This window comes from Narcine bancroftii, chromosome 3 (assembly GCF_036971445.1).
Source record: "Narcine bancroftii isolate sNarBan1 chromosome 3, sNarBan1.hap1, whole genome shotgun sequence".
NCBI lineage: Eukaryota > Metazoa > Chordata > Chondrichthyes > Torpediniformes > Narcinidae > Narcine > Narcine bancroftii.
In genome coordinates this window covers 17,708,376-17,734,111 of record NC_091471.1, presented here as the reverse complement: position 1 = coordinate 17,734,111, position 25,736 = coordinate 17,708,376, and the positions used below count along the sequence as shown (strand labels likewise).

At 44.4% G+C, this 25,736-nt stretch overlaps 1 protein-coding gene across 1 annotated transcript; it reads left to right on the top strand.

The window, feature by feature from the left end:
* On the top strand, nt 1–23,814 carry LOC138756060 (fatty acid-binding protein, liver-like). The gene is made up of 4 exons (XM_069922736.1): nt 1–67; nt 8,148–8,320; nt 17,927–18,019; nt 23,324–23,814. Exons 1-4 carry the CDS (start codon nt 1–3, stop codon nt 23,375–23,377), a joined length of 387 nt encoding a protein of 128 aa, XP_069778837.1. The 3' UTR covers nt 23,378–23,814.
* The last annotated feature ends 1,922 nt before the right edge of the window (nt 23,815–25,736 follow it).

The following is a 25,736-nucleotide window of genomic DNA, read 5'->3' as shown; positions in this document are numbered from 1 at the left end:
ATGGCATTCAATGGAAAATATGAACTGCAGAGCCAAGAAAACTTTGAACCATTTATGAAAGCTATTGGTAAGTGAATCCTTTTGTTAGCCAGTCACCACTTGTGTGACTTAAGTCCTTCAGACCATTGTATTGAATTCATGGTGTGCGAAAGCAACTTGCGTCAATACGTCTGCTTAGTAGCCAGTGCTGTCAAAGTCAATGTAGATGTGCCTGTCTCCAGGATAGATCTTTTAATGGTAGATCATGGGGGAACCAAGAACAAGGGGACATCACTTCAGAATTAGGGCATGTCCATCTCAGGCAGAAATGGGATGGAACTTAGTCTCTCAGCAGCTTGTGAATCTTTGGAACTCTCTCCCTCAGAAGCGTTAAATATATTCACAGATTGGATGTTGAAGGAATCTAAGGTGAAGAGGACTGCAGGAAATCAAAGCTGAGTCTGGGGGTAAATCAGTCTTTGTGTCACTGAATAGCTGATCATGTTCAAGTGTCAGTGCGAACTAGAGTCATACACTTCTACAGGATGGAAACAGCTCTTTCGCAAAAGTTGTCCATGTGACCAAGCTACTCCTATTTGTGCTCAGCCAATATTCCTCTAAACCTTTCCCATCCATGTACCTGTCGAAATGGCTTTTACCTGTTACAATTCTACCACTCTCCTCATCATTCACCCACTAGCCCCAGTAACAATCTTCTCTGCACCCTTTCCAGATGAATGCTATCATCCCAAGAGCGGGGGTGGAGGGTGGGGGGGATGGGGTGGGGAGTGACCTGCTCCCGCTCCTTTTTGAAATATTTAGATGCCATCATGCAAACAGCCCAATCTCAGATACTCCCAAACTTGGACTCAAGAGCCAACCTTTAGCTAAACTGGTACCAGCTCAGCCCAAAGGTCTTGTGGTATTTTTAGTTTCTCGACAGCAGAGGTTCCGAGACATTTTGGTTTGTGTTCTGACTTGTCACGTGATATTGCAAGTTGCTAGCCTGGTCCTTGTCCAATGGCCCTGGTTTTAACTCTGCTCAGATAAAGATCATGAGGTCCAATAAATAGTTTGCTGACTCATGATCACCCATTTCTAAGCTGATATCTACACCCCTGTATGTTGCTCAACAACAGGCAAACACAAGTGTGGATGCTGAAGTCACTTGGTGTCTGTACTCTGGTGTGATGGGTCTCCTTATGTCTGGCTGAGAAGGAAAGCCACCATATGGTGCGTACACCAAGATCAGTTCTAATTTAATTACCTACCTTCATTCATGGGATGTTGCGACCAAGCCCGCATTTATTGTTCACATCCAAATGATTCGTGAGTTAAACAGGAAAGTCCGCAGATACTGGGATTGTAGCACAATAAACAAAAGAGCTGGAGAAACTCAGCTGATCACACAGCATCTCTGGGAAGCAAAGGGTTATAAACCATGTTTTGTGTCTGAACCCTTTGTGCTCAAGCCAGAAATGTTGGTTACACTTTTGTGGTGAACTGGAAATTCACTACTGGTGTGACGTTCTAAGGACTGGCTCTACCCCCAACTCTGCCCCCACATATCCTGATATAAACTCTGGAGCCCCGCTAAAACTCCAGTTCAGTCCAAAGACAATTGTGTGTAATTCTTACTGAATAAAAGCATGTTGTACTCTCTCTGGTCTTGAGTGCTCTCAGTCGCGCTACAATTTTATTCAGTAGGATAAAGGATGGGAAGCCCTGTTGAAGCCCATGATGCCCCTAATCGGCCCTCTGTCCCCAGAGCCCCCAGAAGAGTTAGCTGGAGTGCTTCCAAATGTATATGACGGCCATACAAATGGCCTACTCAACGGATGAGCTCAAGAAGTTGGTGCTCCTCTCCTCCTCGGGCCTAAAGGATTCCCGATCATCAGGGACTGTACAACTTCTGCGTCGGCAGTCGAAAAGCTGAAGGCTCGCTACATGAGGCCCCATGTAGCGAGGCATCAGCTCTGGTAATGGAAGCAGCGGCCTGGTGAGTCCACTGAAGATTTTGTCCTCATCCTACGAGGAAATGCGGGTACAAGGACGGCACTGACCGAGAACAGGAAGAAGAGAAGACTTGGGACCTAAGGCAGTGGTTGCTGGAGCAAGTCACTGGAGATGGCTCAACTGGGACTGATAACTTGGAAGACGGCAATAGCAACCTCCAGGAAGATCTGGTTTCTGGAGTGGCTCCACGCTGCATCACTCCTGACAGCGGCGGCCTCCGGCACTAAGCGATGCTTCTTCCGCATTCGGCAGCAGCACCCAAGAACTTGATGTCCTGCTAAAGGCTCCGCCTGCTCCGGTTGTGGTAACAAGGGGCACTGGGTGAAGGTCTGCAGGGTGAGGGAGAGCGCTGAGAGGTCCAATGCATGCGCAACCCCCGACGGGCTGACTGAGGCGAGCCCAAAACCAAACCCACAGCCTCCCACAGTGCCAGTGTTGTATGCCATAGCCTTTCCGTGGGCCTGCATGGTGAGAGCAGCAACACGGGAAACCCCAGCATCCATCCTGCTGTGTTTTTAAACTGGTGCCATCTTCATTAGATGTGGAGGGAGAGCAGCCATCTTGCTGCACCTCATGGTCTCTGACATCTTGCCGGTTTTCATAATTGACGCCATCTGCAACAGAAAAAGAAGGAGGAGGGCGGATGATTTCTGTGAATCATAGTCTCCACCATCTTACCTGCAAGAGGATCTGAAAGGCGCGAACGACTTCAACAAGGGGAATGACGACGTCTCTGGAATCTTGGCTGCAATGGTGTTGGATCAGGAGATAACACACCAACTAAACAATTGGACGATGAAGATGTGGTTTAATGGGAATGAACTAAAATGTTTAATTGACTCTGGCTTGACTGAGAGCTTTATAGACGCAGAGACAGTCCAAAAACTCAGTCTCCAAGTGTATCCCTCTAATTATTGGTTTTTTTAGCGTTCCATTCGCAGTCTGTAAATATTCAAAGATGTTGTATGATTCATTTATTTTTGCAGGAGGGGGAATTCTGTAGGTTCAGAATGTATGTACTTGAGAATTTGTGTGCGCCAGTTCTGTTGGGACTGGGTTTCTTGTACCACTTTAAAAATGTGACCCTAGAGTACTCTGGTCCTCTCCTTCCATTACAGTTCGGAATGGAAAGTCCCAAAACTCTGATGCCATCTGCTGTCTCGCCACACTGAATATAGGTCCACCCCCTCTGTTCCTGAATCTCAGCTCCGATTGCAGACCAATTACTGCAAAGAGCAGCTGCTACAGCATAAAGGACCAGGCATTCATCAAGACTGAGTCACAGCGACTGCTCAATGACAACATTATCAAGCACTGTACCAGCCCATGGAGAGCTCAGGTGGTTGTGGTAAAGGGAGAAGAAAAGTCCAGGCTAGCCAAACCATTAATCATTTTACACTCTTGGACACGTACGCCCTCCCTCGTATTTTGGACATGATGAATGAAATTGTACAGTATTCTTTGGCTTGGCTTCGCAGACGAAGATTTATGGAGGGGGTAAAAGTCCACGTCAGCTGCAGGCTCGTTTGTGGCTGACAAGTCCGATGCGGGACAGGCAGACACGGTTGCAGCGGCTGCAGGGGAAAATTGGTGGGTTGGGGTTGGGTGTTGGGTTTTTCCTCCTTTGCCTTTTGTCAGTGAGGTGGGCTCTAAGGTTTATTCAACCATCAACCTTAAAGCTGCTTACCACCAGCTGCCAATCCATTCTGAGGACCATCCCTACACCTCTTTTGAGGCTAATGGGAAACTCTATCAGTTCCAGAGGGTCCCCTTTGGCATTGTTACGAGGCCAAAGAACCCCAAAGCCCAGCAGCAATATTCACCAAGACAAGTAGTTTTTAAAACAAAACTTGTTTTTAATCAATTTTAAACATGAAAACAGAATCAAACTTTAACATATCTCTATACTTAACTAACCCAAGTTAACCCCCTTCTAATTCTAAGCGCACGTGTGTGTAATGTGTGTAAATTTAAGAAAAGTTCTTTGGTTCACAGTTCATCTTACTTCTCCTTCTTCCAAGTTCTCTGGATACAGGCAATTCTTATACTGTGCACAGAATTTAATATGTATGAAGTTCTCCAGGTTTTGGTGCTCAAAAGTTAAATATTTACTGCTCAGGAAGGATCTTGTAGGGTTTGCAGAGAGAGATTTGTTGTTCCAGGATTTCCACAACTGAGGTATCACCATTAGTCACCTCAAGGTCTCGCTGATGAAACTTGCCCCATCAGGGTTTTCCAGATGGTAACTTCTTTCTTCAGTCTATCACAAAGTTCCTTCCTGTTCCACTTATTCCAAGAGAAACATCAGACAGATAGCACTTTCGGCCATCCACTGCTCTGGAGCTTTCTGTTTCCAACCAGCTCTTCCTGGCTTGTTTTAGCCGTGACTGTTCGGTCTCTTTCAGTGTCACACACAGTAGTTGAGAGGACTTGTCTTCTCTCCCTCTCTAACTGAGACTGCCAGAAAGCCCATGTGACTCTCTCACTTGCAAATCCCCACCTTCTTCAGCAAACAACAGGAGTTTTTCTCCTTGGTCAAGCTGTTGTATGAGATAAACAAAACCTAGGAGTGACCTTTCTGTGAGCACACTGTAAGTATTTTTTAACAGCCAGTTTGTCTCCTCCAAATAATGGCTATTCATTTAATGACATCATTTCAATTAGCACCTACTTGTGAAATGTACATAAAATTCTCCAAAGATCCTGCAATGTTTGTTTTCTTCAGTCTTTCAAATAAGATCTGTTTTAAAATGTGTGTATGTATGTAATCCACTAAGCTTACCAAATTCTCCCAATATTTATCCATTACAGTATCACAAATGAGGTCTCAGTTTTCCAGAGACTGATGGATGAGTATAAGTCAAAGGTCACCTTCCCCTACCTCGACAATGTTACCATTTGTGGCCTCTCTCTGGAGAGAGAGGCTGACCTCCAGAATTTCCTCCATGTAGCTGAGGCCCGGAATCTCACTTACAACACCAGTAAGTGCATGTTCAGGGCTAAACACCTTGCCATGTTGGGCTATGTGGTGGAGAATGGCACCATTGGCCCTGAACCTGACAGGATGAGCCCCCTGTTAGAACTCTCAATCCCCAGGCCCATAAAAGCTTTGATGAGGTACCTGGGCTTCTTTTCATATTACGCCCAATGGATAATAAAATGGAAAAATTAGATATTACACTAAATTTCCTTTATCTATTATAAGGCAGACAAAGATTCATTATCAGAAGAAATTGCCCAGAGCCTCTGATATCAGTTGTCTGCCTTATAATAGATAAAGGAAATTTAGTGTAATATCTAATTTTTCCATTTTATTACATGACAATAAAATAATCTCTGATAGAGCAAGGCCAAATAGGGGCAGTGTGAGGAGGTGGCCCCATATTATACTTCCTTGCTAGTGCAACCTGATGTATTAAGGCTATGGGATCTACCCAACAGGCCAGACTATAATGCTACAAAAGGATCAGAGCCGAAACACTGGCAGAAAGAGATGGCCAGTTCTGGTAAGGGGCATTAACAAAGAGCAAGTTACCGGAATGCGTAGAGTTTGATAATGAATGCAGAGGCTATCACAATCCTCCAAGTGAAGTCCCACTAGTGCCTTCTCAAGCCTCAATATCACATCTCTTCTCATAATCTATTCCTTTTTCATATCTATCCCAGTGGTTGAGTGTACGCAGAGAGCAATGCCATGAAACCCAAGATCACATTGGATCCCTACTGGGAGTAATGGAACACATCCTTAAACCCGAGATATCATTTAATATTCTGTGTTTTATTTCCCATTCAAGTTAAAAGTTATCATCAGCTGACTGCAGTGTACAACAAGACAAAACGGCAATTTTCCAGACCACGGGTGCAGCTTTGTTGGACTTGAAAATAACAATGTCAAAAATTCCCTCTGTGCCAAAGCAGCATAGTCAGGGTTGTGAGCCCAAACTTCAAATTGTTTGCTTTCTTGATCAAACAAAGCAAATGGATTCTCAGTAATATTTGCAATTGTTCAACCAAATATTTTCAAATAAATACAAATATTCCAACCCTAAAACAGCTTCCAAACTGCATTGTATTTCTTGCCTTGGATCAGAGAGATGTGTTCTCTTTTAAAATGTGCAGAGCCTGCATTGTTGGAAGGTTGGTATGTTGAAATTTGCCTCTAACAATTTGAAAAGATGTCTTTTTTTTTAACTTCTCATTTGATAGGCCAAAAGATATAGCCGAATTAGGCCACTCAGCCCATCAAATCTGCTCCACCATTTGAATCATGGCTGATGTATTTTTCCTCTCAACCCCATTCTCCAACTTCTCCCCATAATCTTTGACATCTTTACTAATCAAGAATCAATCTCCGTTTTAGATCGACCCAATGATGTGGCTTACACAGCTGCCTATGTTTCTAGTGTGTGTGTGTGTGTGTGTGTGTGTGTGTGTGTGTGTGTGTGTGTGTGTGTGTGTGTGTGTGTGTGTGCGTGTGTGTGTGTGTGTGTAAAAGTTTATTTGTTGAGAATGGTGTTTATTTGTAGAGTGTGTGCATATTTATTGTAGAGTGTGTGTGGATGTGTGTTTATTTGTAAAGTGTGTGTGTATCTTTATTTGTAGAGTGTGAGTTTTTTGTTGTTATTTGTAGTATGTGTGTGCATTTTTGTAGTGTGTGTGTGTCAATTGGTAGAGTACGCATGACTGTGTGCATGCATCTATTTGCAGTGTGTGCACACAGATGTGTGTGTTTATTGTAGAGTGAGTGCATGAGTGTCTTTATTTGTAGAGCCTGCGCACTTTGTGTGTGTGCTTTTAATGTAGAGTGTTCACGTGTGTTTGTGTCAATATTCGTAGAATGTTTGCATGCAACCCTCCACCCACCCCCCCCCCACATACTGTTCTCTGTGTCAATAGGATCTAGGGCTACAAGAGGTGCCCATCCCATTCCAGGTCAGGATGACCAATAATCCAAAGACACTGGCATGCCTTGTTACACAAAGGCTGCCATCAATGAATGCAAAGCCAGAGGTGAGGTTTCCAGTCTCGTGAGACCAGCAGATTGCATGTGTGAGAGATTGATGTTACAGCACAGATCCTTGCTAACTGGAGTACCTCTTCAATTCCCCTCCCCATTCCCACACCAGCTCTTCTGCTCTCAGCTTCCTCTGCTGCCAGGGTGAGTACAAATGAGAATGTGAAGAACCTTACATTCCCATGGGTAGTCTACAACCCAACTACATGAACATTGATTTCTCCAACTTCAAGTAACCCCCTCCCCCTCCCCCTTGGTCCCTTTCTCTCTCCTTCTCATTGATCTCGGTCCCTCCTCACACTTCCAGGCCCCTGCTACTCCATTCTTCTCCTGTTATCTCCCCTTCCCAGCTGCCAACCACCCACACATCCATGCCACCATATTTCTCTCCCACTGCTCCCATCTGTCCACCATCCCTCCCCTACGTGCTTCCTCTACTTCCATCTTCCCCTTCCCCGTCTCACCTCCCTCTTGCCTTTTATTCTCACCCCCACCCCCTCCTTTTGTCTGCTTTTATCTATCCTTCACTTCTCTCTGTCTCCCAACTGCCCTGGTCCTGCTCTCCCACGTGGCTTTATCTGTCCATCATCCTTCACACCAATCCCACTCCCCACCACCCCCCACACTAGCTCTCCTATCACCTACAGATCCCTTACCTCCTCTCCTATTTTATAGTCCCTTTCTCAGACCTGCTCCACCCAAAACGTCGATTGTCCCTTTCCCTCCACAGATGCCACCTGACCCTTGGAGCTCCTCTAGCAGTTTGATTTTCACTCAAGGTTGCAGCATCTGTTATCTTTTTGTCTCTTCTGTTTTACTGGTTTCACTAAGACCTCAACAGTGGTACAGGCTGGCAAAATTACTTTGAACTCAACGGCTGTGAAGGCGGACGAAGGGTGCAATGAATTCATCAGCTCCAATTCTCATGGTTTCCAAGCCACTGGAATTAGATGGTTGATGTGCGAAGTATCATGTGCTCGCTTCTTGGAGTGGAACATCAAGTGCATGTTAAACAAATACATGCGCAGGCGTCTTTGCTCTGTGAATCACGGAGCGAAGACCATCCTCCTCGACCTCAAGGCATAGCCATGACGACAACTGGTTTCACTGGTTAAAGATTGCTTTGTTCAATTTCTAGGCATCGCAGATGACATGATTGAGAAATGGAAAGGTATCAAGAGTGTTTCTGAAATTGTTCAAACCGGAGACCATTTCAAGATCACCGTCACCAAGGGTAACAAAGTGATTGTTAATGAGTTTACAATTGGAGAGGAGATGGAAGTCGAAGGTCCCACGGGAGAACAGATCAAGGTAATCCTCCTCTCTACTTAAACAGGTAATGGTACAGCTGACAGACAAATAAAGAATGCACTCACTCGTTTCTTTCAGCTACCATGAAGTCAACTTTCTTTTATTATTCACTAGACACAACATTGCATTCTTCAGCTCTCCAAACACCACCCAGCTAACCCCCTCTGACCTTTCCATTGGCTCACTGCCACACGGGTGATCCTGATACTCTCACACTCCTACTCCTGAATCTGAGACTCCTCACCTGCATACTAACGCACAACACACCCGCACATGCACGCTATTGCCCCCGCACATTGCATCATCAGTGGCGGCCGGCACTGCTCACGACTGGGGTAAGTGCACGACTGCGACAGTCCCCCCCCCCCCCACCTCACCCTCTGAGCCACGCAAGGAGGCAACTGATTGGAACTGTGCCGCTGCATAACAGTCTGGAGGGCTGACAGTTCGGCCCGACTTCGTACGATAATGCAAGACAGGCAATGCACAGTCTGATGGGCAAGGGTGCGACAGTTCCTCTGACTCTGTCGGACGCAGAACATGGACTGTCGATATATGCCGGCTTCGACCAGTTGATGGAAGCCACGTCAGCCTTCCTATTCCTGTTAATCACAAGAGTCTTCAGGTGGTGTCGTAAGACCTGAAAAGGAGCATCGTAAATGAGCTGAAGTGGTTTATGAACAGCATCAAGCTGGAGGAACACATGAGTAAATCATTCGGCTCATAAACTGCAGGTGACGTCTGCTGCAGAGGAGTAGGTTGGAGTAATCTCGTGTTTTCCTGAAGGTGATCAACATAACCAGCCAGCTCATAGAGTGTTGAGCTTGGACTCAGATTCACAAACTCTCCTGGCAAAGTTAACATACTAGCCCTGCTTCTGAGTATCCAAGATCTACAAGGAGAAGTACGGGCAAACATTTGTTCTTCGTAGATGCGTCACCTCCTGATGTTAACGCTGGCTTCAATTGTCAATAGAAACTCACAACAAAGCCAACGAGTACAAGATTCATAAACCGCGGCAATGTCTGAGCTACATTCCGTAGACCGAATGGCATTCGCAGAAACTCAAACGTGCCAAAAGGGGTAATTACTGTCTTCTTTGTGCCATCAGAAGGCTCAACTGGAATCTGATCTATATTTGCAAATACATTCTTGCCATGGAAGTTTGGTGAAAAGTCATGTAAGTTGGGGATGCTATGTCGGTTGGGCATGGTACCATGGTTCAGGGTACAACAATCACAAGTCCGCCAATCCCCAGGAGATATTTTTGGGACCATGTGCAACGGTGAAGCCCAGCAGCTGTCAGATCTGCAGATTATGCCCAACTTTTGCACGTGGTTGAATTCTGATATCACAATTTTAGGACGGTCCAGGGATAATCTACGAGACCGCGCTACCACTGGAGGACCCTGAGTCCCTATATGGTGGGTTACTGTATGCTTAACATCTGCGTGATGTTACAATGGGGTCACTAGGTGAGGGAAATACTTGATCAATGCTCTGCTTTCCTCTGTGGTTGGAGAGATCGCTGAAATCTCTGCACTGAAATCGACAAGAAATTGAACACATGAGAAACCATCTTTGAGGAAGAGACGATGGCCAACATGCCCATGGGCAGCAGTTGCCTCTACTGCTGGGCTTGGTCATTTCCCGGCTGCCATTTATAGCATTCACAAGGTGGCTGACAGGACCAGGCGGCAGCACCAAACCTCCAGTGCTTCCAACAAATATGCTATCAGTTGTCTCTACCACATCCTTAGCCACCACAATTCCAACAGGGTGGACGGAAGGAATTCCATTGCATGCCCAAAGTCTGGACCTTCATAGTCAGTGCTGCCACTTGCTGCTCCAACTCAGTTATCTTAAATTGAGAATGTGCTGGTATGATCTTCAATTGATGTGGTACTGGTACGATCTTCGATTGAGAAGGTACTGCAGGTGCTTCACAAGGTGCAGCAAGCAGTTGTTCCAGTTCCATTTGCTCCTCTAGACTAGGAGAAGAAGCCATTCCTTCCATCTTCAATGCAGAGGTTGTAGACATAACAAAGTCGGCACGACCCTCCGATCGAGGGTCAACATTCGAAATACACCCACCAAATGCTCTTGAACATGACAAGGTAAACATTGAAGGAACCTCTGTTTTCAAAATCACCTTCAACAGGGTCTGTTCCAGCTAGCCTGAGCCACCGTCTCAACATCTGTTATGGTTGCCTATCATCTAGGCTGTCTTCAGCTAGTAATTGGGCAATGTGCGTCTCCCTAGATGGCTGAGTACACCGCATAATAGGCCCCTTAAGCATGTCATATGGGAGATTAGCATCTGGATCCATTAAGACATCCTCCACTTCACAGGCAAACTGCTCTGGAAGACGCTCCACAAGTAAACCGTACTTCATCTTCTGACTCGTCACACTGAGGGCAGAGAAGTGTACTTTGACGATCATGAACCATGTTAGTTCAGTATTAATAAAAATGGGGGGAAATCTTTAGTTTGACTCCCCCTCCTCAACTACTCCTGTATGGGCTTATTCTCATTGCTATCCATTTTAAATTAGAAGTTACCGTGAATTCACTAGGTCATCACTTGTAACGCCACTGATTTCCCACAGCTTACAAACAATTAAAGAATACTCATTTCTTCCAGGACACCATGAAGTCGACTTACTTTATTATTCACTAGCCACAACATTGCATTCTTCAACTCCCCAAACACCACCCAACCAAACCCCTCTGACCTTCTCAATGGCTCACTGCCACACGGGTGATCCTGACGCTCTCACTCTCCTCCTCCTGCATCTGAGTCTGTCACCTCGTATACTGGCGCTTAACACACACGTGAATGCACTATTATTCCCGGTGGCAGCTGGCACCGCTCCCAACGAAGGTAAGTACACGACAATGACAAACATTCATTCATCTATGCTACACATTGTTGGTTGACTTTATCTATCCAATTCTGGGACTTTGTTTCATGAGGTTCATAGAGTTAGTAGATGACAGGGTATCTTTCCACATAGCGGGATGGATAGCATAATGCCATTACAGTGTCAGTGACCCGAGATCCAAACTGGCGCTGTGATAAGGAGCTTGTATGTTCTCCCTGTGTCTGTGTGGGCTTACTCCGACTCCTCCAGTTTCCTCCCATCGTTCAAAACAATGGAGGTGGGTGTAGGTTAATTGGGTGTACTTGGTCGGCAAAAAAGGGCCTGTAATTGTGCTGTATGTCTAAATTTATAAATTTAAATTCAGAGCAGATTGTGTCTGTAAGAAGGGCATGGGTTTTGAGGTACAAGTTTAAGAAGAGAACCTGAGAAGGAAATTCTTCAATGGAATCTGGTACAGAGGGGTTGGTGGAAACAATTTTTTCAAAAAAAATCTAGAAAGGATAATAACTTGAGTGAACAATGTAACCTCCCACCACCTAAGGAAAAACAGCTAATATATTAAAAGATATTCAACCCCAGCCATCTCTATCATACAATCTTGATACATCTAAAAATAAACAGACTTGAAGCTGAAGGGACTCCATGGGTCAGGCAGTGCGTCTATGGAGAGAAATGGTCCATCTATGTCTTGGGTGGGTCCATTTTGATAAGAATTTGAATCATAAAGGAAGAGAAATCTGTTGGCCAAGTTGGAGACCTCAGGCTGTTGTGAGGAACGGGAACTTGGGGCTGCTGATGGGGAACTCCGGCTGCCGCGGGGAACGGGGAGCAGGGATCTTGGGCTGCCGCAGGGAACAGGACCACTGTATCTTTCTTCTTTTCTTCTTTGGCTTGGCTTCGCGGATGAAGATTTATGGAGGGGTAATGTCCCCGTCAGCTGCAGGGTCGTTTGTGGCTGACAAGTCTGATGTGGGACAGGCAGACAAGGTTGCAGCGGTTGCAAGGGAAAATTGGTTGGTTGGGGTTGGGTGTTGGGTTTTTCCTCCTTTATCTTTTGTCAGTGAGGTGGGCTCTGCAGTCTTCTTCAAAGGAGGTTGCTGCCCGCCGAACTGTGAGGCGCCAAGATGCACGGTTTGAGGCGATATTAGCCCACTGGCGGTGGTCAATGTGGCAGGCACCAAGAGATTTCTTTAGGCAGTCCTTGTACCTCTTCTTTGGTGCACCTCTGTCTCGGTGGCCAGTGGAGAGCTCACCATATAACACGATGACACTGTATACAGTACTTTTAATATGTAGTAGTTTTAATAAAGATTTCTAAAAACATTTTGGTCATATGTGCAGGTGAACATAACTCATGTAGGTTGGAAGTCGAGGACTACCTGTAAATGGGAATAGTTCTTGATATTCAGTATAGACCTGTTTGTGAGTTCCATGTGTGTTCTTGAAAGTCGCAAACTCTGAATGAAGAAACACAGAAGGGGGCCAATTGGCTCATTGTAAGGTAACTCCTCTGTTTGAAAGAACTATCCAGCCTGTCCTACTCTCATTTCCTTTTTCAGAGCACTGCAGTATTGCTTCAAGTGTGTATTCAATTCTCTGTATATAAGCTTACTTATCTGATGCAAGATGAGTTTTTTTTTAACTCAAGTGCAGTGTAGTGACTTGGGAGGTTAGGAAGAATTTGTCCTCATGCAAACCGCAGAATGTGCCAAAATGTTTTTTCAGAATGTGGTAAGGTCGTAAAGAGACGTTTAGAACATTGGCTTTCACGAATCAAAGTTTTGAGTCCAAGAGTTGTAATATTATGGTGAAGTTGTATAAGACATTGGTGAGGCCTAATTTGGAGTATTGTATGCAGTTTTGGTCACCTAACTACAGGAAAGGTATCAATAAGAATGAAAGAGGTCTTTATTCCCTGGAGTGTAAAAGAATGAGGGGAGATTTGATTGAGGTATGCAAAATTATGAGGGGTAAGGACAGAGCAAATGCACATAGGCTTTTTTCCACTAAGATTAGGTGAGATACAAACCAGAGGACATCAGTTAAAGGTGAAAGAGAGAAATTTCTTCACACAGAGATTAGTGGGAGTGTGGAAGGAGCTATCAGCTGAAGTGGTGAATGCAGGCTCAATTTTAACATTTAAGAAAAATTTGAATAGGTACATTGATGGGAGGGGTATGGAGGGATATGGTTCAGGAGCAAGTCAATTGGTCTGGGGCAGAATAATAGTTCAGTACAGACTATTTTTTTTTTCAAAATTTATTTATAGTATCTCCATACATTCATTTCAAATTGACTTAATATAATATTACATAATAGATACTAAATAATTTTCAAATTTTCACCCCCCCCCCCACCTCCCCTAACCCCTTAGGAAACCACCTTGTGGTGGTTAATTCCCAAAAATCCAAATGGGTGTGGTATAAACCACAAGTGGCCTATGACTTCCGGGAGCAGAAGTACCACCCCCTCCCCCCCCCTCCCCCCCCCAGGCAGACAAAATACACGTAGAAACCGAAAAATCATAATTTCTTATATCCATAAAACCCCGGTCCATCAATTCAACCAATCTTATTCATAAACTCTTTTTTTTGAAAATCCAAACTTGATATTAAATTTTCACCCTTTCCACCCTCCCAACACTGAGTTAAACATTGTTTACAATCAATAAGAGTTTTTTTTAATTTTTTTTTAAGTCATCCTGAATTTCATCCACTGAATTAAAACACCTCTGAACATCCCAGTTCAACACCGAATCTTCCATTCTTCTCAGTCTCAAGTTGAATTCGTAGCTTACTTTCAAAAAAAAGAAAGTTTTTTTTTTCAAATCTTTTAAAATTTTCTTGAACATAATTCCTTCGGTCTTAATCTTCTAAAGCATCAATGTTATTCATAAGTTCTTTCTTCTATATTTCCCAATTTAATACCAAATTTTCCACTTTGTCAATCTTCTCAATGTTAAGTTGAAATTATTGTTTATTTTCAAGAAAAACTTATTCAAAATTTTTAACTCTTCTTGGACATTGCTCCTTCGACTTTAATTTTATAAATCATCAATCTTGTTCATAGTTTCTTTCTACTGAATTTCCAAATTTAATAATAAAGTTTCCGTTTTTTCCAATTTTCTCAATATTAAACTGATCTTGTTGTTTAGTTTAAAAAAAACCTTTTCAAAACTATTAAAATCTGTTTGCAATGTATGCATACTCACAGATAATAAATTCACTCTTCCAATATTCCATCCAAAAAAAATCACTGATAAACCTTATTGCAAGTCAAGGAGTTCCATATTTATGTTTATCTTCAGAAAATATTTCAAATATTTCAAATCAACATTCGTCGCCATCTTTCAAAAAGGAGTACGAAATCAACTTTAATAAGTTCTGTTCTTGAGAAAATTCCAGCACCAACTCCGGCTCTGTCTGGGCAAATAGGTCAAATTTCTTCCAAAGTCAAAGAATGTAATTTTGTTCTGTATTTATAGATAATAAATTCGTCCTTCCGATATTCCATCCAAAAAAAATCACTAATAAACTTTAATGTTATCTGGATTTTTAAAACTCATGGGCAACCAATGCCAATTACTGCAATTTATCTTCATAAAACATTTCAAATCAATATTCATCACCATCTTTCAGAGGGGTGTCCAAGGCCAGCTTATCCGACAATCCAATTAATGAGCTCCGTTCTTAAGAAGATTCCAGCCTTGACTCCGTGGTTCTTTCTGGGCAAGTAGGCCGAGTTTCTTCCAAAGTCGGAGAGTGTAGTTTTGTTCTGTATTTGAACTCTATTTTCCTTAATCTTTGTTGCCATTTTAAACATCTTTCAGAGGGGTGTCCAAGACCAGCTTATCTGACAGTCCAATTAATGAGCTCCGTTCTTAAGAAAATTCCAGCCTTGACTCCGTGGTTCCGTCTGGGCAAGTAGGCCGAGTTTCTTCCAAAGTCGGAGAGTGTAGTTTTGTTCTGTATTTGAACTCTATTTTCCTTAATCTTTGTTGCCATTTTAAACTAAAAACAATTGATAAACAAAACAAAGACTTTTAACAGAAAAGAAATATTCTTAAAACGGGTATTTATATAACTGCCTGGGGGAGACCGGGAATGCACGTCCGCTCCCTAAGCCATCTTGCCACGCCCCCCAGTTCAGTACAGACTAGATGGGTCTTAGGGCTTGCTTCTGTACTGTAACCATATAACCATATAGCCATATAACCACTTACAGCACAGAACAGGCCAGTTCGGCCCTACTAGTAATGTTCTATTAGATTAGACTGAGATTTTAGATTTATCGTCAGAGTCACATACAACCCTAAGATTTTTTTTCCTGCGGTCAAGGCAGAATTACTACTTATTGGTAGGGCAAAAAAACTGTACACAACAGACACATGTTAACAAATAACGAACAGTAAACAGATAGCGAATATAAAACAAAACTGTGCAATACCGAGATAACTGAAAAAAATCAATAAAGTGCACAAGTAAGAGTCCTTAAATGAGTCCCTGATTGAGTTTGTTGTTGAGGAGTCTGATGGTTCCTGAACCTGGTGAGCCTTACACTCAGGGGTATTGGTGTCCCTGTACTAGACCTTGATGCAGCTGGTCAGCTCACTTTTCACCACACTTCTGCAGAAATTTGCCAGGGTTTCCGATGTTATACCAACCTCTGCAAACTCTTGAGGAAGTAAAGTCTTCCTTCACAATGCCATTGGTGTGTTGGGCTCAGGAAAGATCCTCCTAAGAACTTAAATTTGCTCATCCTTTCCTCTGATCCCCCACTGATCACTGGATTGTAGACCTGTGGTTTTCCCTTCCTGAAGTCAACAATCAGCTCCTGAGTTTTGGTGACATTGAGCGCAAGGTTGCTATTAGTGCCCCATTCAGTTTTCAATCTCTCTTCTCTATGCTGACTTATCACATTTCTTTATACAACCCACTACTGTGGGATTGTTGGCAGATTTGTAGATGATGTCATTGTTGTATCGAGCCACACTGTCATAGTACAGCAGGGGGCTAAGAATACAGCCCTGTGGTGCTCTGGAACTGATGGAGTTTGTTCAGGAGATATTCTTACCAATCTTCACGGATTGTGGTCTGGAGGTGAGGAAATCCATGATCCAATTACACGATGGGGTGTTGATTGTAGATCTTGGAGTTTGCTGATCAGTTCTGAGGGGATGATGCCATTAAATGCCGAATTGTAGTCGATAAAGAGCATTCTGATGTATGCATCTTTGCTGTCCAGGTGTTCCAGGGCTTTGAGTAGAGCCAATGAGATGGCATCCACCTGTTCTTCTGATAGGCCTTTATGTGTCTAATGTAGGAATTCCTCTCCATAAATACAATGATCAAGCGTTTTAGCTCAACCATTTTAAAAGTGGCTATTATAGTGAGTGTTGGCAACCTTCATTCCTCCTGTCCCCTCATTCATACATCCCCGCTCATCCGCCTCAACCCTCAGGCAAATGTTTCAGAATCGACATACAAAGGAGACAGCAATCTGAAATTTAAAAATCTCAACTACTAAAGGACATGATTTAAGGTGGGGTGGGAGAGAAGAGTTTAAAGGAGGTAGATTTAGATTTAGAAATACAGCACGGTAACAGGCCATTTTTGCCCACGTGTCCGTGCCGCCCAATTTACACCCCATTAACCTACAACCTCCTGGTACGTTTCAAACGCTGGGAAGAAACCAGAACTCCAGGGGAAAATGCATGCAGACACAGGGAGAATGTACAAACCCCTTACAGACAGCATGGGATTTGAACTCAGGTCCCGATCGCTGGCACCGTAAAGGCATTGCGCTAACCATCCGAGACTCAAATATTAACTAAATAATATTTATTTATTTTTATGTATGTACATTTGTCCTGTGTACTCTATGTATTGTTTGTCTGGATGCATGTTATGGTTGTGTGTCTTGCTGTTTTGTACTGAGGACGGGAGAACGCTATTTTGTCAGGTTGTTCTTGTGCAATCGGATGATATGGGGTAAGTATTTTTTAACATAGAGAGTGATAGATGCCTGGAACAGGTTGTCAGGAATCTGGTGGAAGCAGATACAGTAGTGGTGTTACGAGGAATGCAGATAGACACATGAAGATGCAGGGATAGATGGATATGGGTACAGGCAAAAGAGATTTAGTTTAATTTAGGTATAATGTGCAGCACTGACATAATGGGCTGAAGGGCCTATTCCTGTGCTGCATTGTTCTAAAAACAGGAAGTGCTAAAAATGCGTTGTGACAGCCTGCGAGCAGGGGGACGATTTGGGTTGGGGGGGGTTCCTCTGCAATCTCCACTTTGCCTAACCACTTTCGTTCATCTGCATTCGATCTAACATTGTGCAATCAGGGCCTAGGAAGATTGAGAGGCCTGAAAGAAGATTTTTTCAATGGTGGAAATTGGGAAGACTGTGAAACCAGTATCTGTAAAGGTTAAATTGCCAGCCAGGATTTGCACAAGGAGAAAAATACGAAAGGCAGCATGCGCTGCGATTGTATGAAAAGCACAGAACTCAGCCAGTCTCGCAGCATCCGTAGGATGCAAGGATATATTACTGACGATTCAGCCCTGAGCCCTTCCTCAAGGTAAGAGAGTATTGCGTCTGAATTAAAGGCTGGGGAAAGAAAGGGGGAGGGGGAGGAGGGCAGACTTACAGGCAAAAGGTGTTAATTGTATAAGATGTTTATTTTTAACTACCTGACATCTTCATGATCTAGGCCTTGGTCATCGCTGAAGGGGACAATAAACTTGTTGCCAAGATGCAAAACATTGCCTCAGTCATAGAGGTCATTGGGGACCAATTGATAATTGTAAGTAACCTTTCATCATGGTGCAGGATTTCTTCTCTGACAAACTTTGGTATTGATCCTTTAAAAAGTCATAAACAACTTAAGCACTTTCCTTAGATGACTGTGAGGTAAACAGGTATTATCCGATGGGATGACCCAAACCCACCCTAACAAGTTTGGAGTAGTGGTTAGCCCAACGCTATTACAGCATCAGCGACTGGGGTAAGGAGTTTGTACACTTTCCCCACGATAATGTGGGTTACCTCTGGGTCCTCCGGTTTACTCCCACCCTTCAAAAATGGACAGGGTCAGAGATTAATTTGGGTGGAATTAGGATACATGGATTTAAATGGCTGAAATCGGCTTCTACCATGCTGTAAAAAATATATATAATCTGGTTCCCCAGTTTCCACATGTCTTACCTGGTCCCATTCTTTCAGCTTATTCCAGAACCTGGTTTTCGTTCACCTCACACCCACCACCTCCCCTCTGCCCCCACCTGTGTCACTTCATCTGCCCAGTATTCTATTACCTCACCCCCTCCCTAGCCCTTTTCCGCTGCTCTTTATGCTTGCCATCACCCTTTCCCACCTTGGCCTCGATAATGGATCCTGACCTGAAGTGGTCCCAATCTATTTCTCTTCTTGGATGCTGTCTGAGGCCCTCCAGGTTCTCATTACTGGCTTATAATTACTGTAAATATGCGTGTATAATGCGAAAAATTTTGTACCAAAATTTGAGCTCAAATTAGGGGGTCACGTTATACATGCATATTTACAGGTGTGAATTGGGTGGGCGAAGGGGGAGAGAGATGGCAACACAAATCGGGTGGGCAAGGGGAGAGAGATAGACTGCAGTGCGAATCGGGCGGGCGAGGGGGGAGAGAGACGGCAGCGCAAATCAGGTGGGTGATGTGAGGGGTTCGTATTATACACGGGGGTTAAATTTTTCTCCCTTTTTCCCCTCAAAAATGGTGGGGGGGTGATATTGCATTATACACAAAACGCATTATACACGCATATTTACGGTAGGTTCCTAGGAATGTGAGAAGTGGAACAGCAGTGGGCCATGGGATACTTTGAGCCCACTCAACGAGATCATGGCAGGTTCTACAACAATTCCAATCCCCATCCATCCCAATTTCCCAAGGGGTTGAAAAGGCGATAGATCTACCTCCCTCTCCAGAAAGCACTTGAAAATTGCTGGTCGACAGCCACAAAAAAATACAACCATTTAAAGTATTTCTGTGCAACCAGGAGAAACAGGGCAGCGTGTGCCCATACTGGACATTCAGAGAGCCTCTGCTTGCCAAGAGATACCTGAATGGGATGAACTGCCTGGAGACAAAAATGCCAACACTGAGCTTTCACCAATGTTTCCCTATAAATGCCTCAAATTTCATTCATGCACTGATACTTTAAAGTAAAAGTGATTGCTGCAGTCCAGAACAAAATCTTATTACTTTCACATAAATGTTTTCAAAAGTTCCAGAGTATTTAAATGAAGATACAACTTATCAACCTAACTTGGAAACCTATCACCTACCAGTCTTTGTCTCATCCCTCCTCTTTATTCTGGCTAATCTTCCCTCTACATCAGTCTTAATGCAGGACATTGATGAGAAAACACCAGCCATCCTTTTGCCTCCACAGATGCTGCTTGACAATGAGAAATAGACTAGACAGACCGTCGAGCCATTTAATCACGAGCTGATCTTTTATTGCCCTGGCTCATCAAGAATATATCAATCTCTGTCTTAAATCAGGCCTCCACAACCACCTGTGGCAACAAATTTCACTGATTTACACTCTTTAGCAGAAGAAATTCCTATGGATCTCGGATCTAAGAGGGATGTGGCCAAGGCTCTACCCTCTTGGCTTAGTGTCTCTCCCACCATGCGAAAAAACCTTTCTACATCTACTCTGTCCAAGCCTTTCAACATTCAAAATATTTCAATGAGATCCCCCCTTGTTCTCATAAATTCCAACGAGTACAGGCCAAGAGGTGTCAAATGCTCCGTATGTGAAAACCCTTTCATTCCTGGAATCATCCTTGTGAACCTCCTTTGAATCCTCTCCGATGTCAGCACATCTTTTCTAAAATGAGAAGCCCAAAACTTTTCACAATACACCAAGTGAGGTCTCACCAGTGCCTAAAAAAGACTCAACATCGCATCCCTGCCCTTAGATTCTATTCCTCTTGAAATGAAGGCCAGCGTTACATTTGTCTTCTTCACCACTGCGTCAACCTTCAAGTTCACCTTCAGGCCATCCTACATGAGGACACCCTGGTCCATTTGCATCTGGGTATTTTCAATTTTCTACCCATTTAAAAAAATAGTCTGCCCGTTTCATTTTTCTACAGAAGTACATGACTGTGCACTTTCTGACATTATATTTCAATAAATTTCATCCTCCTGTCATTTTTAACAGCTGCCAAATGTAAACATGCTGGCTGAAAGAGAGATGAACGCAAGTTTTAGAATCTATTTATAAAATTGTTTGACTCAAGCCTTAACCTGCTTACAGTGAAAACTCCCTGAATATTATCACGTGTGATAATAACAAGGGGTGAATACGATCAGTATTAAATTTTAGTTTTGGTTGAATTTAGTGATTGAGCATGTTAACAAGCCCTTCCATCCCATGTCACACAAATTCACCCATGTGACCAACTAACCTACTAACCCTGGCCACCTTTGGAAGGTGGGAGGGAACCAGAACACTCGGAAGAAACCAACGTGGTCACAGGGAGAACAGACAAACTCCATACAGACAGCGTCAGATTCGAACCCACTTACTGCCACTGGAGTGGTGTTGCGCTAAACCATGCCACCTCATAACCTTAATTGCAATTGTTTCTCTGTTAGGAGGCTTTAAATATCTATATGCAATAATAGCAAAAAAACCCCAATTAACAATAGTTGAAAAATTCACAATTTAAACTAAAAGATTAATGAAGCTAAAGATTCAAGATTCAATTTATTGTCATAGTAATAAAACAGTGCCATATTACATGAAATTTATTTTTGCCTGCTGCAAGGCAGACAGATATGCCACTGGCAGGAACTGCCTAAGTGCCTCTTATAGTCCTACAGTCAGAGAGAGAGAGAGAGAGAGAGAGAGAGAGAAGCAAAAGAGATTTCCCCCTGAGTCACGCAGTGTTCGTAGATTTGCCTCCAGCTCTCCCGCAGTCCCCGCAGCCACACAGAATCTAGTCCAAACATTGGCAACCTGAGCTCCAGATCAGAACCCCGACCTGGGTCAGGAAGCCTTCAGTGCTCTCGCCACCTCCTCGCATCCCAGTTCCGAAACCTGGTACCCCTCCATCCAGTTCAAGCCAGTCTCCAGCAGTCCGTAGCCCAGAGCAAGTCTTCTGACACAGTCTCCAGCAGCCCGCAGCATCCACGGGTTCCTCACCTTGAGTCGCCAGCAGCCAGCCACAAGCCCTGGTCCCTCAGCTTCAGAGCCCTATCAATGGTCTGTCACCGACCCCACGGGTCTTCTCCTTTGCTTCTCCTTCTTATGAAGTATTTGATCTTCCTGTCCTCTGGTGCCCTGCTCCAGTCCTCCACTTCCCCAGAGTCTGCAGCCCCCTTGTGGCTGCTACTGATTAATAGGTGTCACCATCTTGGGCGCAGACCCGCAGTCGCGGGTTTTCAACTAAAACCACCATCATCTCCCTCAACAGTTCGTTCACAGCCTGTGCGGAGCTGACGGCAGTCAAATGGATGGCTGGACCCTGCAGGAGTGCTGCACTCCCTCGCTCCACATGAGGTGCACACCAGCACCGCCATCTTTTTTTAGCTGTTATGGAAATTTCGTATGCAAACACCACCCTGTTATTGCTGCCCAATGTAAACTTGAACTCTAAATTACATCTGGGATGTATTGTGCTTGCAAGCCAGCTTACCAAACATTCAATATTTGAATGCATATTGCATTTGTACCAATTAGGCATAGTTTGCAAATAAAAGGTTTTAATATAATGAAAGCAATTTACAGCCAAAAATGTGCCTGTCCTGAACTCACAGCCAAGATGTGGAAACTGTAGCAGTGAACGGACACATTCAGGATTTAACTCCAACAAATGCCATGGTGAACATGATGGCAGTGTCAGCCATAAGTGTCACCCCAGATCCCTTCTACAAAATTATGACTTGGGATACTTTACATCAGCTGATAATTAAGGCCTCGTATTAATGCCTCTTCCAAAGCCTGGCAGCTCTGGGAACATGGCACTACAATGAGGATTGAGTATCAGACTACATGCCTGATGTACGTATGGGCATACAAATAAAGGGAAGGAATGGAATGGACCATGTAGGACCAGTTAAAAGGATCGGCCTCTTGTTTTGAGGAATTCAAACAGAAAATGCTGCAAACACTCAACAAGTCAGGGGGCAACAGAGCAGAGATGAACAGGGTTAATATTTCATGCCCATGGCCCTTAAACAGAAATGGGGAAGGATAAAAAGCACACAGAAATGATGGAGGAACTCAGCTGGTCTCACAGCATCCATCGGAGGTAAAGATACATTATCAACTGTTGGAGCCAGAAGGTATATCTGGTATTGTAAGGGTTAAAATATCTCTTTGTACTTGCTATCAGTGCTCATGTGTACAAGGGATGTGGTTATAGAATTAGTTTTAGTTGGGTTATTCATTATTGAAGAGGGGTAAGCGCCAGTTGTTAATATTTTGTAGACTGTCTTCAAAGGTTTGAAGATTATTTACCAATGTCTTCAATTGTTAGAAACGTGTGTGTACAAAATAAAGTCTTCAGAAAACACAACAGAATCTTAGAATGATTGAAACACATCGCAGACTGGACTCGCACTTAGCTCTCTAAGCGACAACAAGAAAATAGGAAAGTAGACGCTACACCGGCGTTTCAGGTCTCTGACTCACAGGGAAATGTGCCAACAACTGAGCCACCTTTCTCTTTCCACTTACATACCACTTTATGTATTCACTATGCCATCAGTGATCCGTGATTAGTAAGAGAGGTGGTATGTGGGTGGAAAGAAAAAGTTTGAAAACCACTGTTTTAATCGTTATGTACAGTTTCAGAACTCCAAAGGAAATGGAAAATGACAATTCTTCTCAAGCAAAATATTTCAGTAACAATTGGGTCCAGAGCAGTGATTCTCAACCTTCTCTTCCCATTAAGCGATCCCTTACTGATCACAGAGCACCGATGGCCTAGGGATTACTTAAAGTGGGATGTGAGTGGAAAGGAAAACAAGTGAACTAAGCTGGGGACTTGCATGTGTACGGTATTCGTCAATGAACAAAATCATTAAGTTTGATATTGTTATTGCAGACAATGACAATTGGTGACATCGATTTCAAGAGAACCAACAAGAGGGTCGTTTGAGAAGGTCCAGAGCTACCTTATGGCTTCATGGTGTTAGGTCTGCTTTGTTCATGAATGAGTGAGACAAACACCAGGCTGAGTCGAAATCAGGGTTCTTTGTTCTTTATTACCGGATTGTAACACTTGCAACTAACCATGTTAGTCGGAGAATGCATTCTGCCGTTATCAGCAAAATGGTGATTTTTTATACCCTTGGATATGTGCTTAGAACATCATCATATTATTACTTGTCCAATGACTAAAACTGTTGCTATCCTTTCCCTGCTAGCTTCCTGCCTCTCAATCCATCAATGTCTCTCTTATCTTGTAAGTACAAGGATGCATTCACATCTTGTTACAGCCCTGTACATTCCCATCTCATGATGTTTTACCTAACAGGAGTACAAGGACACCTCCCCTTCTTGTTACAGCCTTGTACAGGGTAACTCCCTACACATTCCCATCTCATGATGTTTTACCTTACAATGTGTAGCTTTAAATAATAAACCCCTGTGAATGGCTTTTTATCTGAATAGATTATTTCTCTTCACTGACATGGTACTAATCATAATCGACACCCTGAACCATAAAACTGGCCTAAGGGGAAAAGATGCTTGAGGTGTAAATGGAAATTAGCTATGGCCTACGGCTGTACATGGCACATTTAGCGTAGAGATTATCGCCATCCAGCTTCGAGTCCAGCACTGTCTGTAAGGAGTTTGTACATTCGCGCTCTGGGTTTCCTCTGACTGCTCCGATTTACTCCCACACTCCAAAAACGTAGTAGGGTTTGTAGGTTAATTGGGGTATTTGGGGCGGTACCGGCTCATGGGCTGGAAAGGCCTGTTATCATGCTGTAGCTCTTAAATTAAAAAAATGAGATGGAGAGCTGGAGGGTGGGGGAGGGGGGTTGTTGGGGATAACTGGAGGGCTGGGGGGATCACAGGGGGAAATGGAGAGTTGGAGTGGTTGGGGAAGGGAAGGGTTAGGGGTCAGGAGGGGAAGTGGAGGATTGGGGGAGTTGGCGGACTGGAGGGTTAGGGGGATCAGAGGGGGATTAGGGGGTCAGAAGGGGAAGTGGAGAATTGGGGGAGTCGGGGGAGTGGAGGTTTAGGGTGATCAGAGGGGGAAATGGAGGATTATGGAGTCAGAAGGGGGTATGGAGGGTTGGGGGAGTCAGGGGTGTGGAGGAGTAGGGGGTCAGGGGGAAGTGGTGGATTAGGGGGTCAGGGGGTGTGGAAGATTATGGGGTCAGGGGGATGTGAAGGATTAGCGGGGGTTAGAGGGGAAGTGAAGGATTAAGGGGTCGGGGAAAGTGGAGGATTGGGGTGAAGGGGAAGTGGAGGATTAGGGGGTCAAGGGGAAGGGAGGATTGGGGGATCAGAGGGGACGTGGAGCATTAGTGAGCATTAGTGGAGGATTAGGGAAGTGGAGCATTATTGGGCGTCGGGGAGGAATGGAGGATTGGGGGGTTAGAGGGGAAGTGGAGGATTGGCGGGTTGAGGAGAGGTGGAGGATTAGGGGATCAGGAGGAAGTGGAGGTTTGGGGGTGAGGGAGAAGTGGAAGATTAGGGGGGTCAAGGGGGAAGTGGAGGATTGGGGGGGTCAGGGAGGAAGTGGAGCATTAGTGGGGGTCAGGGAGAAGTGGAGGATTAGGGGTTAGAGGGGAAATGGAGGATTGGTGGGTCGGGAAGTGGAGGATTAGGGGATATGGGGAAGTGGAGGATTGGGGGTCAGAGGGGGATGTGGAGGGTTTTGGGGAGTCAGAGGGGATGTGGAGGGTTAGTAGTGTCAGAGAGGATGTGGAAGGATAGTGGGTCATGGGGTGTGGAGGATCGGGGAATCTGGTACGCTGTGGTGCAGCAAGCAAACAGAAATCATGAGAAGACAGTTGAGCTTTAATCAGCTCAACCTCTATACACACCAGTCTTAATATCTTGCTGGCTTCATGTATGCCTGGCTGTCCTTTGCTGGCTCCACATATCCGACTGATCCCGGGAATGGCTGGCTCGGTCTATATCCAGGCCAGTGATTGACAGCTGACCAGATGGGACCAGCCTCCCAGGTTGCCTACCTGCAGGTACAGTGGTTGCCCCCTTCAGTAGGCTGGTAGGAGTGCAGCCAGTGTATTGATTGTATCACCACATTCCCCCCTTTCTTAAAATGAGTCCTCGGGGTGGGGGGGGGGGGTGGATATCCTTTGGCACCATCACACGGTTGGCTCCTGGTTAATGTTTGGCAGGGAAGGGGCAGGGATGGGACAGGGATGGGGCTGCCTGAGGGTCAGCTGAGTCTGAGATGGCTGGGGTGGCTGGTGGTGTGGGGAGTATGTTGTCTGGCAGCGAGGGAGTGTATGTGTGGGGTGGGTCTGTGAGGAGTG

Bases quoted from the DNA above. Each gene is read 5' to 3' on its own strand.
- LOC138756060 (XM_069922736.1), top strand. From the start codon at position 1: ATGGCATTCAATGGAAAATATGAACTGCAGAGCCAAGAAAACTTTGAA. The intron at 68-8,147 runs GTAAGTGAATCC...TTCAATTTCTAG, and splicing joins ACCATTTATGAAAGCTATTG to GCATCGCAGATGACATGATT. The intron at 18,020-23,323 runs GTAAGTAACCTT...TTGTTATTGCAG, and splicing joins TTGGGGACCAATTGATAATT to ACAATGACAATTGGTGACAT.